This window comes from Sarcophilus harrisii, chromosome 1, assembly GCF_902635505.1.
Source record: "Sarcophilus harrisii chromosome 1, mSarHar1.11, whole genome shotgun sequence".
NCBI lineage: Eukaryota > Metazoa > Chordata > Mammalia > Dasyuromorphia > Dasyuridae > Sarcophilus > Sarcophilus harrisii.
Genome location: NC_045426.1, coordinates 481,824,162 through 481,842,667, shown reverse-complemented (window position 1 = coordinate 481,842,667; position 18,506 = coordinate 481,824,162). Strand labels below are relative to the sequence as shown.

General features: G+C 32.1%; 1 protein-coding gene across 3 annotated transcripts in view; it reads right to left on the bottom strand.

Moving 5' to 3' along the window:
• Window positions 1–707: 707 nt before the first annotated feature.
• Window positions 708–18,506, bottom strand: part of LOC100923484 (desmocollin-3) — a 54,085-nt gene continuing 36,286 nt past the window's right edge. Inside the window, exons 11-17 of one of the 3 annotated variants that reach the window (XM_031946491.1) lie at window positions 16,912–17,054; window positions 10,563–10,787; window positions 9,367–9,594; window positions 7,298–7,422; window positions 3,850–4,224; window positions 2,723–2,768; window positions 2,531–2,623 (exon numbers count right to left, since the gene is read on the bottom strand). In XM_031946491.1, the coding sequence (XP_031802351.1) occupies window positions 2,733–2,768; window positions 3,850–4,224; window positions 7,298–7,422; window positions 9,367–9,594; window positions 10,563–10,787; window positions 16,912–17,054 (1,132 nt within the window). In that variant the 3' untranslated portion in view covers window positions 2,531–2,623; window positions 2,723–2,732. Of the gene's footprint in view, window positions 2,645–2,722; window positions 2,769–3,849; window positions 4,225–7,297; window positions 7,423–9,366; window positions 9,595–10,562; window positions 10,788–16,911; window positions 17,055–18,506 lie in introns of all 3 variants that reach the window. The other 2 variants (XM_031946490.1, XM_031946489.1) reach the window with 2 other exon arrangements.

Genomic DNA, 18,506 nt, shown 5'->3' with positions numbered 1-18,506 from the left:
AAACTGAGGAGAAAAGGGTTAATTGATTTTGCTCAGGATCACAGAGTTAATAAATATCTGAGACCAGATTTGAACTCAGGAAGATGAATTGGCCTGATTTCAGGCCTGGTATTCCATTCATTAATCCATCAAGTTATATTACAATAATTCTTGGCTACAAAGAAGAGTAAGCATCCTATATAATATATGAGTAAGCAAAAATAGTTTTTGGCATCCTCTGCTTTTCCTTTCTTCTTCTTTCACCCTTGAAATCCCTTCTGTTCCAAAATCTCAGGTTCCTTATCCTAGTTTTCTTATGCTCAAAGATTCTCTCTGGGTTCTTATGCCATCTATTTCAAAATCCCTCCCGCTTTATTTTGCAATTACTAATCTGAACACATTAATTTATATTAGGTGGAGAACAAACTTAGAGTGTGACTAAATTTTCCAAAGGCTACTTCTTTGCAATTCAAATTAAATCTCAAATTGATGGTATTTGAGGGGGAAGAGGTAGTCCTAAGAAATAATGAAGTATACGAAGACCATGACTTTTTTTAAATCATACAGATTCTTGAAGCAAGAGAAAAATAAAAGAGCATTTATAGAAGAACAGCTTGTATGGGAAAAAAGGTAGAAGTATAGTGGGAAAACAGAAAGGAACAATATGTAGGACAAGGATGAAGATGTCCTGAAGTCCATTTATATATCTTATAATTCATAAACTTAGCGGGGAATGAAGTAGCTTGATCTCTACATTTCTGAGCAAGATTTAAGAATATCAAGTCCACAGGCCATAAGGGGGCCAAGAAATCATTTCCTTAGACAACTACAGGAGAGGATGAGCTGAAATCTAGATACAATAACCTTTACTGTTTGAGTTCTATAAATTTATAATTTTGTATGGACTGCAAATGATGCCATGAATATTCAAATGGCCCTTGGCAGAAAAAAGGTTTCTCTTCTCATCCCTGGTTTACAGAATGTTCATAATCCAGCTATTTTGGGAATTACCAAAAGTGACTAACAGTCATGAAGATAATAATTATATAAAAAAATACTGGTTGTTATTCTGCTCTGATTTTGACACAAAACACTCTATTATGTACTCAGTCTTCACTGCTTATGGCTTACAAAGTTCAGGTGTAAAATCACAACTCTAAAAAAGGTATTAGCCACTTTATGTCAAAGGAATTATGGAAAATTAAATATTATTAAAACTTACTTTCATTGTTCATAAGTAGTAAAAGGTTAACACTCTGCAATGCTACACATTATTAGAGGTTTATGTTGAAAAGAGAATGCCCAATCAGAAGCAAATAATGTTACCCTCCTCTTCAAAGAGAAATTTATGTTGTTGATCCTGCAGTTTTAGTACTGAAAGGTCATTCTTATTTCTGCCAATAACTGGAACGGAACAGCCAAGTCAGAGAAATTAATAAGATTTTCTACTTCACGGAGAGAATAAAGAAAAATAAAGGAGTTTTATATATTTAATGTAAGATTATAGATAAGATGCTGGGCCCATGATTTTTCAGATGAGGAAACTGAGTCAGATGAATATTAAGAAACATATATTTAATGTAAACTTATAGATAAGGTGCTGGGCCCATGATTTTTCAGATGAGAAAACTGAGCCAGATGAATATTAAGAAACTTATATATTTAATGTAAGATTATAGATAAGGTGCTGGGCCCATGATTTTTCAGATGAAGAAACTGAGCCAGATGAATATTAATATTCATTTACCACTTACTGGTAGTCACACAAATAATAAGCATCAAAGGCAGAATTTGAATCCAGGTTATCTGACTCAAGAGTCAGTAAGTATTATATTCAGTTAGTTTAATAAAGAGCTACTTTTTTTTAAAAAACTATCATTTTTAGGTAATGAATATAAAATTCTCTCTCCCCCTCTACCTCTATCCCTCTTCTCTCATCTTCCCCTTCTTCTCTCTCCCTCTCCTTCCTTTCTTCCTGCCTTTCTATTCACTCTCTCCCATCATGCTACATGATCAAGGAACTAACTCACCTAACAAAAGTTTCAAATATTGTCTTATATTTAGTTTGAAATTATTATATTCTATAGGATTGTTGGCATGGAAATCACTTGGTATGCTGTCAATGCATCATCACCAAAGTTTAATAGCAATATATATTTTAGGATGAGGGAAAGAGGGAGAAGGAAATATACAAGTGAATATATAATTTTTAATTCTTATAATGGAGGCTTAGAAATAGTCATTTATCTATTTAGCCCTCCATATAAAGAAAAGTGATTTGATTTTGCCTTGTATTGCCTCTTGGAAGAGGTAAATAGATTTAAAGGGAAAAAAAATTGTGTGAGGATAAATACATCCTCTTTTCAAAATGTAGAAAAATTCACCCTCATCATAATCATCAAATTTAAATTTTTTCTAATTTCCTCTAAACTATGTGAAAAAAGGTAAAGAATTATTATCAACACATTTATCTCTTCATGCATGTTTGTGCTAATGTAGCAAATTTGGGTTCCAGTTGATCTAAAAATTCAAACCCTTCTTCATCATGGCGCTCACTGCAACACCCTACAGAACCAGCCGTGGAGCCTCTTCCTTCATAGTTATATGATAGAACATAATCTTGAGCATTGGTGTTATCTTCATTCTGATTGCAGAGATGCAACTTCTACAAAGTAAGAAAACACATTTTATTATTTTAAAAGAGGCACCTAAATAGATTAATTTAAAAATTATTTTTATTTACCTTTGATTGCTTAATTTTTAACCAGAGTGTGTCCTCTAATGGATTCCTACACACAAAAAATGTACAAGGTTGGCCTGTATCATAAACATACTATAAAATCAACATTTATCAGATCTACAGCAATCATGCAGTTAGGTCGTGCACACATATGTTCTTTATAATCATGTTTCCATTAAGAAATTACAACTAAAAGCAATATTTGTTCATTAAAAGGAGGTAGAACCAGGACTCAGATCTTCACAGTCTGGGTTCAATATAGTTGATAAGTAATCTAGAACTATATTTTTGTACATCAAAGTTCTTCCAAACAATAGAAACAATGGGAAATATTTTTCCATTATAGTTCAAATGAATCAATAAAATAATATGAGAAAATACAAAATGTAGTTCATTTCAAAGTTAGACATTTCAAAAAGAAATCAAGGATATATCTCTATGTCAGTTCTCCTGTTGTTTGTCTACCAAATTTCCTTGTCCCTAATTGGTAATGCTTTGCACACATTTTATTGTAAAGTGCCATTCTTCCAAGCTGTCAGCAGAAGCTTTCCCAAAGAATAAGCTTCCAAGTACAACGTGTTGAACAGAGAAACAACTTAAGGAGTTTGTGAAATTGAAGTATGTTGTTTCTTAATTTTATGTTATTAAGTGAATTTTTACAGTGAAACACTCAAATGATCTAAAAGAGTTTTAATGGGTTCATTAGATATGCTAATGGTAGTGAAAAGATATAAATTAAGTGAAATCTAATGGATAAAATAAAATCTGTTTCTAATACATAATCAAATAAGTATAGACTGAAAATATGCAATAATTGTTTCTAAAAATATAAATGTTGTTTAGTCTATTATTACAAATCTACTATTCAGTACATATTTGCATATATAGTTACATATATGTGTATGTGTGTACCCACATATAATATGTATATATGTAGAGAGAGAGAGAGAGAGAGATATCTAGATATACATATCAGGAAGGAGAGAAATACACAGATACACACAAATTATATGTGGCAAATATAAATATGGATGTAAATCTGTAACTATATATTAATATCTATATATACATAAAATATATATTCTCAAAAATTCTAATACAAATAACTATAACCTGTCCAGAAAACTTACTTCACCAAGATGTGGTTGAGTATAATTGTGCCACTCAGAGTATGTATATCTGCAAGTATCAACTTCAACATGTCCTCCATTCCTGCATGAATCTACAATGTGATGTCCTCCTCGACAGGATTCCAGAGTTTGATGCCCTCCTCGACAAGATTCCAGAGTTTGATGCCCTCCTCGACAAGATTCCAGAGTTTGATGCCCTCCTCGACAGGATTCCAGAGTTTGATGCCCTCCTCGACAGGATTCCAAGGTCTGATGTCCTCCTTTCACCATTTCAAAGCATTCATGTCCCCCATTTTTAATTCCTGATCCTAATGTGCCACAAATACTTTGGCCATTTCCGTTCAACATCTGGGTTGCAAATCCATTTGTGGAACACTGAAAGAAAATAGAACCATTTATGTGATGTGATCAAGGGATGCAAAGCATGATGAAGAGTGAAAAGGAGAAAAAAAATATTCATTTTCAATAATATTTAGGCAATTTAACTTTGCTATTTGTACACTAATATGTGTTATGGAATGAAAGTCATTGTAAAGTAGGTCTGTCCTTAGTATCATTCCAATAAATATTAATAATATATTATAGTAAAAACTAAGTATACAATAAAAAATGATCTGTGCTAACAAGAAGTTTGTATTCTGTATGGGAAGTAGGGGAGTATATATATTATACAACATGTATACAGATAAGTAGAATACAAGTTAGGAAATGACAGCATCAAAGAAGCAGTCTAGTCAAAATACTTCACAAAAATTAGAAAGGGAAGTCATCAAAAAAAATCTTCATATACTACAAAATATTTATAACAGCATCTTTTGTGATAGCTAAGAATTGATCAAAGTACACATTCATCAATTGATGAAGACTGAAAAGGATGGAAAGAACTACTCAAACTGATACAGAGTGAAGTAAGCAGAGCCAAGAAAGCAATATACATAGTAATTATAATAATGCCAAGAAGAATGATCAGTATACTTAGAAGAAGGGCAGAGTTTTTAACCAAAGAGTAATAATAGATACAAAACTAGATGGAGCCAAGATAGTAGAGAAAAGTTAGGAACTTACCTGAGCTCTCCTGTAATCCCACCTTCCCCATATACCTTTAAAAAAATAATTCAGAATAAATTCTAGAGTAGCTGAACACACAAAGGATGGAGAAAAAGAATTTTTCAACCCAAGATAATTTAAAAAGTTAGCAGGAAGATCTGTTGCACCACAGTGAGAGAGTAATACAGACCAATACATAAAAGGCTCCAGCATACTTGAAGCAGAATTGGTCAAATGGAAAAGGAGGTACAAAAGCTCACTGAAGAAAATAATGCCCTAAAAATTGAGCAAGTAGAAGCTAATGACTTTATAAGACATCAAGAAAAAATAAAGCAAAATCAAAAGAATGGGGGAAAAAATAGAAGCAAATGAAAAAATATCTCATGGGAAAAAGTGACCCATAAAATATATCCAAGAGAGATAATTTTAAAATTCTTGGACTACTTGAAAGCCATGATCAAAAAAAGTCTAGATATTATCTTTCAAGAAACAATCAAGGAAAATTGTCCTGATATCCTAGAACCAGAGGGAAAAATAGAAAATGAAAGAAACAATCTACCAATCATCTCCCAAAAGAGATCTCAAAATGAAACCTCTTAGGAATATTATAGCCAAATTCAAGAGCTGTCAGACTGAGGAGAAAAATATTACAAGCTGCCAAAAAGAAAAAATTCAGATATCATGGAGCCACAATCAGGATGACACAAGTTTTAGCAGTGTCTACATTAAAGGATCAGAGAGTTTGGAATATAATATTCCAGAGAGGAAAAGAGCTAGAATTACAACCAAAAATCACCTATACAGCAAAAGTGAATATAATCCTTCAGGGGGAGAAAGTAGATATTCACTGAAACATAGGACTGTTAAGCATTCCTAAGGAAAACACTGAACTGAATAGAAAATGTGACTTTCAAATACAAGATTCAAAAGAAACTTAAAAAGGTAAATGGAAAAGAGAAATCATAAAGGATTCAATAATATTAAACTTTATATTCCTATATGGGAAAATGATACTTGTAATTCCTAAACACTTTCTCATTATTAGGAAGTTAGGATTATACATAGACAGAAAGCAGAGGCATGAGGTGAATGTGATGGTATGATTATCTTTAAAAATAATAAATTAAATTAAGGGGTAAGAAAGAAGAATGCATTAAGCAAAGGAGATTGAATTATCTGGCATAAAAGAGATTTTACAGTAGAGGGGAAGATGGAAAAAGGGGGGAGGGAAGCTTGTGAATAATACTCTCACCTGAAATGACTCAGAGAAATGACATATAGACTTAGGTGAATGAAGACTATCTTACCATATAGGAAAGTAGGAGGGGAAGGGAATAAGAAAAAAGTGGGGGTGGAGGCAAGCCACTACAGAGAGGAGAGTAGATTGGAATAGGTAAAAGTCAGAAGCAAAATACTTTTTGCAGGGTGAAAGGAGAAAGAGAGTAGGATAAATAGGGGGGAATAGGATGAAAGGAAGTACACAGTAATCCTTGCTGTTAAAAAAATTACAGCAAATTTCTCTGATAAAGATCTCATATTTAAATTTATAGAAATAAGAATATCCCTCAAATGACAAATAGTCAAAGGATATGAACAAGCAGTTTTCAGATAAAGTAACCAAAGTTATCTATAGCCAGATGAAAAAAATCTTCTAAATCACTACTGATTAGAGAAATGCAAATTAAAACAACTCTGAATTACCACCAAACACTTAACAGATTAGATAATATAATAGAAAAGGAAAATGGCAAACATTGGAAAGAATGTGAGAAATTTAAAATACTAATGCATATATGCTGTTGATAAAGGTAAATACTAATTCAATCATTCTGGAAAGGAATTTGAAATCATTCCCAAAGGGCTATAAAACCACAAATACCCTTTGACCGAAACAATAACACTACTAGGCATATAGGCCAAAGAAATAAAAAACAATATTGTTTTGTTCTATTTTTTTAAGCCCCTAATGTATTCCATTCATTCTATAGCAGATTTTCAGGGAAAATTGAGCTGTTGTTTTATATACCTATATATCAATATACTGGTTTCCCTAGCTACATGGTAAGTTCCTCAAAAGCAAAAACTATTTTCATACTTTTCTTTGTGTATGAGGACTTAGCCTATAGAATATACCTAAAAAAATGTACACTGATTTATTGTAGTAGAAAACTAATTGATAATATTCCTAAAATATTACAATTATGTCAAAATTTAATACTGTCATCAACAAATGCCTTCTAATTATTCAAATGTTATCTGACAAGGCACCTAATGCTATTAATTTTTTTTTATTGACATCAAAATTGTTTTATGTGAGGAAACAAAGCTTCACATAATTAAAAAAAATAAAAGGATAACTCATTCATGTTTAAGGATTTGTTCTTAAAAGCACATTACTTACCACTCTGTCATCTCCAGGAGCTTCTGTATTTGATATAATTAAATTCTGCTGAGCCATATCATCAGGAAATGGTTTTTTTACTTTTGAGGGACTCCAAATTCCACAGACTAATGTGAATAAAACGCCTACATGAAGAAGAGAACCATTTGAGCTTACTATGCAGAACAAGAAAAATACGGTATGTAAAATGATTACTTGCTCAGCTAATTATTTTAGATCTTTGAATCAATATTCTTTTCTACTTATGAATTAACTAGAAACAATTGAAGAATACCATAATGTGCTTTAAGTAGTTTCTAAATGGTTCCACTCCAATGGACTAAACCCAAGTCAACTTAAATTTCAAAATCAGTGGTCCAATGTGTATTTACATTAATTTAACTGTCCTCTAATAGAATTAGGACCTAATTGAAACTCCACAAGAAAAAAGACATAATTCTATGCAGCAGATAAAATTTATGCAATTCACAATATCTGTTTAGAGAAGAAATTTCCTCCTCACAAATATCTTGCTGAATACAATGTGAATAAATTGTTCCTATGAATACAAGACAAAGAAAGACAATTCTGTCATGAACAATCTTGATTAAAAACACTATAACCAGGCTGATTTCAGAAAAGCCTGGAAAGGCTTTATGCTGATTGGAGTAAAACCAAGAGAACATTATAAAAAATAACAACAAGATTATGTGATGATCAACTGTGATGGACTTGGATCTTTTCAACAATGCATTTATTCAAGGCAGTTACAATAAACTTGGGATGGAAAATGCCATCTGCATCCAGAGAGAGAACTAAGGAAATTGAATGTAGATTCAAGCATAGTACTTATTTTTTTTGGTCCTTGTTGTTTTTTTGCTTGGTGTTTTTTTTTTCCTTTCTCGTGTTTTTTTCTTTTTATCTGATTTTTCTTATACAACATGAAAAGTATGGAAATACATTTAAAGAAATTATACATATTTAATTTATATCAGATTGCCTGATGTCTTGGAAGAGGGAAAAAGAAAAGAGGGAGGGAGAAAAATTTGGAACATGAAGTTTTACAAAAATAAATATTTGGTAAAAATTACAAAAAATATATATTTGGTAAAATAAAATACTATTTTTAAAAATTACATCATTCCTCCACTGTTAAAGATTTTTTTATATAGCTTCACAATACAGAGGGATAATATTATACTTTTCTATTAATACATGGTTATCTCTCCATGCTATTTATGCTATTAAGGTTTAATAGCATAAAAATGCACTAAGATTTTAAGCATACTCTGTGTGTGTGTGTGTGTGTGTGCATGTGTGTGTACTTACATATTAAGAGAAATCTCTAATTGCTTTATCATGTAGTCCTACTCTGATGTTTCTTTGTAGTACAAGGTAAGACTAGGTTCTCAAAGAATAGGAGAATTGATAACTAAATTCTGAAAGAGTCTACTTTTCTGAAGAGTCTTCAAGTAGAGACTCGACAATGGTCTGAGTTCTGTATTCTGAAGACCAATTTAGCTAAGTAGGAAGCAACCTATCATCAAGAGTAAGTTGACCACTTATTGATAATTTTTTGGAGTAAAGCAGCCAATGAAACAAAGAAAATACACAAATTATATTTAAGCATATGTGTGTACAGTCATAGTATGCAACTCAACATAAATAAAACTAAAGTGATAATATTTTTAAGGGCTTTAAATACAATGGTGACTTTTATACTGGTTCCTAAACATTAATTTAAAAAAAAAAAAAAACATTTACTTAAAAGTAATACAGTGGAGAGAGAAGTTTTATAATTAGAAGCCTTGGATTCCATCCTTGGCTCCACCACCTGTTAGCAGCCTGACCTTTAGAAAATCGGAATTTCTATATGGCCCAGATTTATTATTGATAAAAGTAATAGTGACAGCACTTATGATATGCTAGTTCCTTCATAAGATTGCTTGTGAGGAAGATAATTTATAAAAGGAAAAGCCTTATATTCAGATAGTATAGCATTATCACAAGATCTCTGGGTTGGTAGGAACTTCGGGGACCATCTAGCCTAACAGCATCATTATTATATTCAACAAAACAAAAAGACTTACAAAATAGTAATGCTATGCCCAATAATATTGCAAGGATGGCCCATGTGCCCAGTCTTGTGTCTGCATATGCTGATCTTGCAGATTCACATTGTTCTGGATGAACACAATCACAGAGATTAACACGCATCATCTTTGTTGAAGACATTCCATGTCTGTCACTCACAGTAATAGGTATGGCATATTTTCCAAATTGAGCGTTATTCTGATATGAAAGATATGCAGATGTATCTGAAAGAAAATAAAAAAAGTAAGTATTATCAACTCTAAGTTAAATTCACTGTTGCTCATCAATTTATCTCTATGGTTTTCATCACACTTAGCTATAATGATCTCACTCCTTTTGAGCTATGTGTCATTATTCAATAATTTTATTCAGTGCCTAACCTGTATAAGTCATTTTTCTAGGCAATGAGGTATATAGAGAAGAAAGAGGCAGCCTTTGCCTTCAAGGGGTTCATACTCTAAAAGGAGAAATGAAACAAAATCAAAAATAAAAATGCTAAATAAAGTATGCTAAATACATATGAAAGGTTCAAATAAACTTTAGGAGAAATTTAAGGCACTTCTGACCAATACTAGGTCACAAAAAAAATTCCATGAAGGAAATGGTAATTGAGCTGGGCCACTAAAGATATGTAGTTTTTCAATATGGTGACATAAAGGATGAGGAAGTGGAATTAGAGAAGTTATATGAGGCATAGAGAATTTGGTGAACATTGATAATACAGATATAGATATCAACAAACAAGTGGTTTCAAATTTTTGAGGGGGATCAAATATAAACTCTTGTTTGACTTTTAAAGCCTTTCACAACCAAATGTTTTTCTACCTTTTCATTCTTCTTACATTTTACTCCTCCCTACCTATTTGAAGGTCCAGCTATATAAGTCCATTTGCTGTTTTGGATATATGGTACTTTATCTTTGGTTTCCATGTCTTCACACCATCTGTTGCTTATGCCCAAAACATTGTTTCCTATCAGTCCTCCAGTATTAACTTTCTTGGATTCCCAAAAGACAACTTAAATCCCATTTTCTGTAGGAAGTCCTTCCCAATCATGCTAAACCCAGAGCTATTGCCCTACTTCTGTATGTTTTGTGAGAACAGAGCCTGTGATGTACTCATCTTTCTAACCACAGTTTTTTATCACATATTAAACTTCTAGTAAGTGTGAAATTGAGCTGTAGATTACATACCATTCAATCTGGTCACTGTCCATATTTTCTGGATATCAGGAGAACCAAGTCCTAATTTGAAATCAAATGGAGGTCCATTCATTGGATCATCAGGATCGACAGCAACAACTGTCATTTGTCCCATCTTTGGTTTGCAAAGTACTATATTATCTTGAAGGATGACTGGGGCATTGTCATTCACATCTTCAAGGATAATTCCAAGGGTGCCAGTACATGTTTTACCATCTAGGAAAATTGAAGAAAATTTCAAAATAGTTTTTACTCTTTTGTTCCTAATGGTAATCAGTTAGATTCCATTTTTAAACCTTAATCACCTAGAATCTTAAACCTTTTCCTCCATGTGGGAGCTTGTATCCCTCTCCAATTCCCACACTCAATTTTATATTATACAGTTTTTTGTATCTCTACAAAACAAAGACTTAGGTAATAATACAATAAACACGCTAGTTACATAAACTTAAAAATATATCATTTGAGTTAACCACTACCCTAAACTATTTTAACTTATATCCTTGGGGTAGTTACTTTCTGTTAAAAGTGGTGAAGGTAATTAGTAAGGACATTGTAGCAATACATCATAAGAATCATACACTATAACAAGATGAGATTACCAGGAATACAGGATTGGTTCAATATTTTAAAAATTATCAGCATAATTGACCATATCAATAAAAATGCCAACAGAAATCATAAGATTAGTTCAATAAATGAAGAAACAAACATTTTACAAAAGACAACGCCCATTCTTATTAAAACCACAAGAGAATATAGGAATGAATGGAACTTATCTTAAAATGATAAGTAATATTTATCTAAACTCATTGGCAAGCATTACTTGTAATAGGGATAAGCTAGAAGCTTCCTTAATAAAATCAGGGGTGAAGCAAGAATGCCCGTTATTATTGTTGCTCATTATTATTCAATATTGCACTAAAAATGCTAGCTATAGCAATAAGAAAAGAAAAAGAGGCAAAAATGAAACAAACCTAAAAATAATATACACATAACTATAAAACACTTTTTGTATAAATAAAGGCATATCTGTACCTTAGAGGGAAAAATATTAATTATCCAAGGGTAGGCCAAGACAATATAATAAAAATAACAATTTTATCTAAATTATTTACTTATTCAGGACTAAATCAAATAACCAAAAAAAAAATATTTGATCTAGGAAAAAAAATAAGAAAATTTATCTGGAAGGACAAAAGTTCAAGAATATTAAGGGAATTAGTGGAGGGAAAACATGAAGAAAGGTGGCCTAATAATACCAGATCCCAAAATGTATTATAAAGTAGTAATTATCAAAGCACACTAGTACTAGCTAAGAGAGTGATGGATCAGTGGAATAGATTAGGTACACAATGCACAGTATAAATGACCATAGTAATCTAATGTTTGATAAGCTCAAAGAACCAAAACTGCTGAGGAAACTGGAAAACAACATGGCAGAAACCAGGAATAGATTAACATCTCACACCATATACCAAGAGAAAGTCAAAATGGGTAGATGATTTAGACATAGTGATACCATAAGCAAATTAGGAGAGCATTGTAGAATACTTTTCCTATGAGATCACGATAAGGGAAGAATTTGGGAACAAACAAGATATAAAGAGAATTTACAAAATGTAAAATGGATCATTTTGATGATGTAAAATTTAAAAGTCTTAGCACAAGCATAACCAATGCAACCAAAATTAGAAAGAATGCAGAAAACTAGGGAAAATTTTTTTATGTCAAGTATTTCTAATAAAGACTATTTTTCAAGTAGGTAGAGAAACTGAGTCAGATTTATAAGAATACAAGTCACTGTCCAATTCATAAATAGTCAAAAGAAGGTTAAAATTTGTTTTTTATGTGTAATTGAGAGAAAATATCTTGAAAAGAGTTTTGAAAGAACACAATCACATTGGGGAATTAGAGGAAATGCCCTATAATTCAAAGTTCTTGTTTGAACCTGCTCATATCTCCATCCCACCCCCCAAAAAAAAATCTTTTTGTCAGAACTTACTAATTAAAGGCAATACTGAAGTTTATTATTTTGAAAAATGTCTTCTGTTTTTCTCCATTTCTACAAACCCTGTTAATAGGAACTTAAATGATCTACAGGAAACCCCATGACAAGAGGGTGCCCTAGAAAAACTAGTTATTTTGAAGAAGGCTAGTCTACAAATGACTATCACCCAGAATAGGTCAAACCTTAGCAAAAATAATAACAACCTAAAAAGGTCTGCAAAGCTGTATGCATACTCTATTCTCTCTTCATCTTGCTACTCTACAGAGATTTTAAAAAAAAACTGCTTCCACATACAGTATAAAAAATTTTACACAAATAATACATATTTGCACAAGAATGGAGAAATACAACACAAAAACCCAGGAAATGTTTGAAATAATGTCAGGGATTCTAGTAGGGGAGGAAAAAAGGAGAAAATGGCATAGCTTCTAGACTAAAGTCATAGCTTTGGAAATAATAAATCATTTAGAGTTATGTCTCCTTATTTCCTTTTATCTCTTTTAATAAGATATATGTAAAATTATTTATGAAATGTAAAACATTATGGGATGGTTAACTGTAAAACATGATATGATACGCATTATTATCAACACTTTTACATGTGAGAAAATATATACTTAAACTGTGATGTTCTTTTATGTTCTCTAGATAAGAAGTTTGTAAAGATTGTTTCCCCACCCTCAAGTTTATTATATGGATGAAGTCATAGGCTAGTCCTTATCCACTTGCTATCCTTATTCAACAAATTAATGGAATATCTAGTAAGAAATGTTAGCAGTCTTCTCATTTTCAGTCTATAATTAACTATATTTTTCATCTATAATCATGAGCAGAAATATTTTAATGAAGTGTATCTTAACCAGGGGCTATAGAACGACAGGTATATTTCAAGGTATGGGGAGGAAACTTAGACTTGGATCAGAAAAAATTACATCAATACTTTCACTAACCATTGGCTTTGTTTGTAATCCTTTGTATTTTATTTTATGCCTTTAAAAACACTATTCTAAGAAGGAATCCATAAGTTTCCTTATATTAGGAAAGGGAACGTGATACACAAAAAGGTTAAGAATCTGTTATAATGAAACCAGCCATTAAACAATTAAGTGAAAAGCATTATACAGAACAGTAGATCACAATCTTCTCATTATCTTTTTATCTGAAAAGCATATAGTATATCAAAAAGGAAATATCCTTGGCAACTTTGTTGGTCAAAGTATAGGGAGAAAAAGCACTATAAGTTTTTAAAATATAGCCAATTAGAAAGAAGAAAACTTTTTTAAGCTAAAAAGTATTCCTATTTTCATTTTAAAGAGAAGTGACTTATTAAGTATCTATTACATAGAAGGCATTGTGCTAAGCAACGGGGATATAAAAAGAGGCAAAAGACAGTCCCTACTCTCAGAGAATATATTCTCTAATAAGGGAGACAATATGGAAACAGATATATACAAAGCAAGATATATGCAGGCTAAATAGGAAACGATTAACAGAGGGCAGATATCATAATTGAAAAGGGATTGGCAAAGGCTTCCTGGACTTAAAGAAAACCAGGGAAGTCAGTCAGGAAGATTGGAATAAGAAGACAGAGAAAATGACCAGAATTGAAAGACTGTCATATTTGTATAACAACAAGAAGTTCAATGTCACTGAATCAAAGAATATATGACTGAGAGCAAAGTATAAAAATATTAGAAAGGTAAAAGGGGGTTTAATTTGTGAAAAGCTTTTAACATTAAGCAAAACATTTTGCATTTGATTCTGAAAGCGATAGGCAAGAGTTTGTGGAATAGGGGGTAACAGGGTTGGACCCGTGCTTTAGGAAAATCACTTCAGTGACTAAATGGAGGATGAATTGGAGTGGGTAGAGAAGTAAAATAGGCAGAACCACCTGTATGCTGTTGACTTTTCAAAGAGTTTAGCTACAAAAGGCAAAAGATTGTTTTTTAAATTGTTCTTTAAAACTATTAATTGAGGAGGTAGTGTAGTATAAATAATGTAAGATCCCAAAACTGCCACTTGTCTCACAGAAGTAATCTCTTGTCTTCGGTATTCTTGTCTATAAAATGAAGAAGTTGAACCAGATCACTTTTAAAGTGCCTCTTCAAGTCATATCTATGAATTTCACATATACATTTGAAATTTTTTCCTGTATGTGGTGTCACTAGTGTGTGCCAGAGTAATGAGGCAAGGCAATGACAATTGAATCAAATATCTTAATCCATGAAATATCCATTAGTGCAAAAAAAAAAAAAAAATCACAAAATCAACTATGATGAGGAATGCATTTTTGGGGGGTATATACTAGATAGATCAAGCCACTATTGTCATCACCCTCTCTTAGCTGCCTCATAGAAATAGCCTAGGACCACCCTGAGCCCAAAATCCCTGAGAATATCAGAGCCCCTATAAAGTATAAATCTTATTTCCAGTCTCGATTCTGCAGCTGTTATAGGAACAACCTTTGAGGATAAGCAACCAGGCTTTGCAGGAGTGACCTTTTTCCTCAGCCATTATAGTCTCTAAAGACTCAAAATTGAAAGTTTTTTACCACCAAGTCCTTGGCTCTTGAAAATGGCTTATTATTAGAAACAGGAATAGTTTTATTGGTGAGAGATGACAATAGAGAAGATGCATTACCATTTGCTTTGATACAATACCTTAATAAGCATGTGGCTTTTTCATTTGACTTGGAACTATATGTGTTATCACTCTGGTATAGCATGACCATATTGAGAGTACAAAATGTCTTTTTCAATTTGAATTGTTATTGGTTCATTTATTTATTCATTCAAGTAGCTTATATAGATATACATCCAAGTACATAGATTTTCTGTGCTTATTAAAGTATTCCCTGAGCTAAATACCACTGCACAATTTAACTTCTCCTGTCCTTCTATTTACCGGTACAAGGAGCACTAAAATCTAAAATTTTAATATAATCATATTTTGATTCTTTATCAAATATAATTATTTATCTAGTCTTTGTTTTTAATGACCTCATTTGTCTAGAATTTGTTTTCAAAAATCCTTCTATCAACAGATAAAATGTTTTACTTGGGAGGAAGGTGATAATTTTTAGAAGGAAAAATATGGATTATATATTTATATTGGAAAACAAAAGCTAAAAAAGAAAAGGAGTCAAATGCTGGTTTGCTTTTCCAAATCATGCAATGTTTTCACTGTGTTAATGAAAATGAATCAGCTTCATTGATATTTGATGGTGAACTACTTCATCATTTTCAGAATTCTTGCTTTCCATTCAAAAGAATCCTTCCTCCATACAAACATCAATTCTCCTCCCTCACATGCAAATACCACATAGATTTTCACAGCTTACAAAATTCAAAATTGTGAATCATTGAATGGCCAGGCCTCTGGGCCTCAATTTCATTAATAAAATGTAGGAGCTTGACTTTGACTCTGAATGAGAAAAAATTTCTTATTAAAAAAAAAAAATCTATCTTAGATTAATGATGATAACATATGCATTCCTTCAACACTTACCAGCAGAAGAAAGAAAGCAACCTTAAAACACAATAAATAGTTATTGAGTAGAATTAGATATATATGTACATCTAAGTGTGTGTGCATATGTGTGTATATATATATATATATATATATATATACACACACTGTAATATTATAATGCACTACATATTATGTGTATGCACATATGTATACATGTTTATTTTATATATACATGTATATAATATATATACCTGCTATAGATACATACTGAAATTCAATACACATTTTGAGTCTTATTATATATTTCCCTGAGCTAATTCAAAAGAAGAACAGCTAGATGGCACAGTAGATAGATAACCAAGATTCATCTTCCTAAATTCAAATGTGACCTCAGCTGTGTGATTCTGGGAAAGTTACTTGTTTGCCTTAGTTTTCTCATTTGTAAAATGATCTAGAGAAGGGGATGACAAGCCATTCCAGTATCTCTGCCAAGAATATTCCAAATGGAGTCATGAAGAGTCAGACTTGACTGAAAATGACAGAACTACAATAATCCAGAAAGCAAACAATTTACACACAGATCATAATCATATAAATCTTAGATGGAATATTTAATAGAGATAAAATTCAGCAATATACATTGGAAATAAGGAACAAAAGATTCTTACGTTATCAATAAATAAGGCTGACATAGAATAGACATTAAGTAATGTAATAGCAATGAATACTAAAAGACATCAAACCTAACTGGAAATTAATAATCAAAAGCAGCAAATACTAAGACTCAAATACACTTTGAATTCCTGAGTTATGGTATCACTTTATGGAGATTCCTTTTCAATATTATAAATGTCTCACCTTTGTCTGTTGCTAGCACTGTAATGCTATATACACCATTTTTAATGCCCTCTGCCTCTCTGTCCAGTTTTTTGGAAGTTATTATTGACCCTGAAGTCTCATCAATGGTGACCCATCCTTTGGGATCATTTAATTTCTTATACCTGTTAATAAGAAATCAAAAACATTTTGTAAAACTCAAATATGTGAAGCATTCCAAAATATAAGTTGTTATTAAATTGTTTTCCTATTAAAATTTACAAATACATTGAAAGCAGAAGCTAAGAAGAGAAGGTATGATGAACATTGGCCTGGGAAGTACTCCAATGTATCAGCAAGAGCAGTGAAAGAGAATAAAGAGGCCATCATAAAAGAGATACATTTGGGGGAGACATATGACAAACTAAAAGATCAGTTCTAACCTATGTTTCATCTCATCCAAAACTGATTTTGAAACTCCACTCTCTGTCCCTACAATTAGTTTCACACCACAACATGTGGGATTTGAGGTCTCTGGATAAATCTTGGTAGGGGCCAAGTTTGGTCTTTTCTATTAAACTTGCTTAACTCTCCATGTGGAAGAGTTTCTATTCTGGAGAAGTATTGTCCTTCTACCCAAATTCTTTCTTAATCCTTTGCACATGATAGCTAGCCTTCCTTAGGTTGAAATAATGCCACTTTATCTGACTCAGTACCTGAAACCATCAATGGCAGTGCTACTTGCTTACTTTCCTATTTGGGAGACTCCAGAGCTGTGATAAAATTTGGCCCAAATATCAGAAAAATTCCCTACTTTATGAGGTACATTTACTACTGATTCAGAAGAGAGAAGAAATTTTAGTTTAGACAAAGGGTAAGGTCAGAGAGTCTTAAACCTACATAGCACCTGTAATTCCCTTACATTCTTCCATTAAACGGATAGATTTCCTAAGACTTCTAAATCAGTAAAAAATGCTCATGGCCCCCTAACTCCTAAAGAGTCCATAGAAAATGAGCCAAGATGAACTTTATCCTGATTAGAAGAGTAGATTTTCTACTGAATTACTCCCTATCTGACCATACACTGTACAAGTGTTGAGATTCCTTTAGAAATTCAAAGGAAGTAGTGTACCCTTCACTATCATAGAATTAAAAGTACCAACCAGCAGACTGATTAGCTTCAGTAGGGACAACTTGCTTCCAAGTCCTTAAATTCTGCTGGCTAGAAAAGAGATTAATGCAAGGAGATATTCATGGTCTATCGACTGCTACTCTTAAAAATAATAATAGCTAACACTTACATAATACTGTGTGACAGCACTGTACTAAGCACTTTAAAAATTATCTCATTTAATCCTTACCAACAGCCTTGGAAGGTACACATTATTGCCACAATTTTGCAGATGAAGAAACTAACCTAATAAGTTAAATGACTTTCAGGATCACATGGATAAGATGTATTTGAGGAAGGATGTGAACTCAAGTTTTTCTTACTCTGGTAAGGAAAGACTAGTATTCTATCTCTACTGTGCTATGACAACCCAAAGAAATTTCAGACCTCCTGACAGCTCCATCAATGCCAGATCAATTGGGCATTTCTATTAAGAAGATTCACCTTCACTCTGACTCTATGTTCC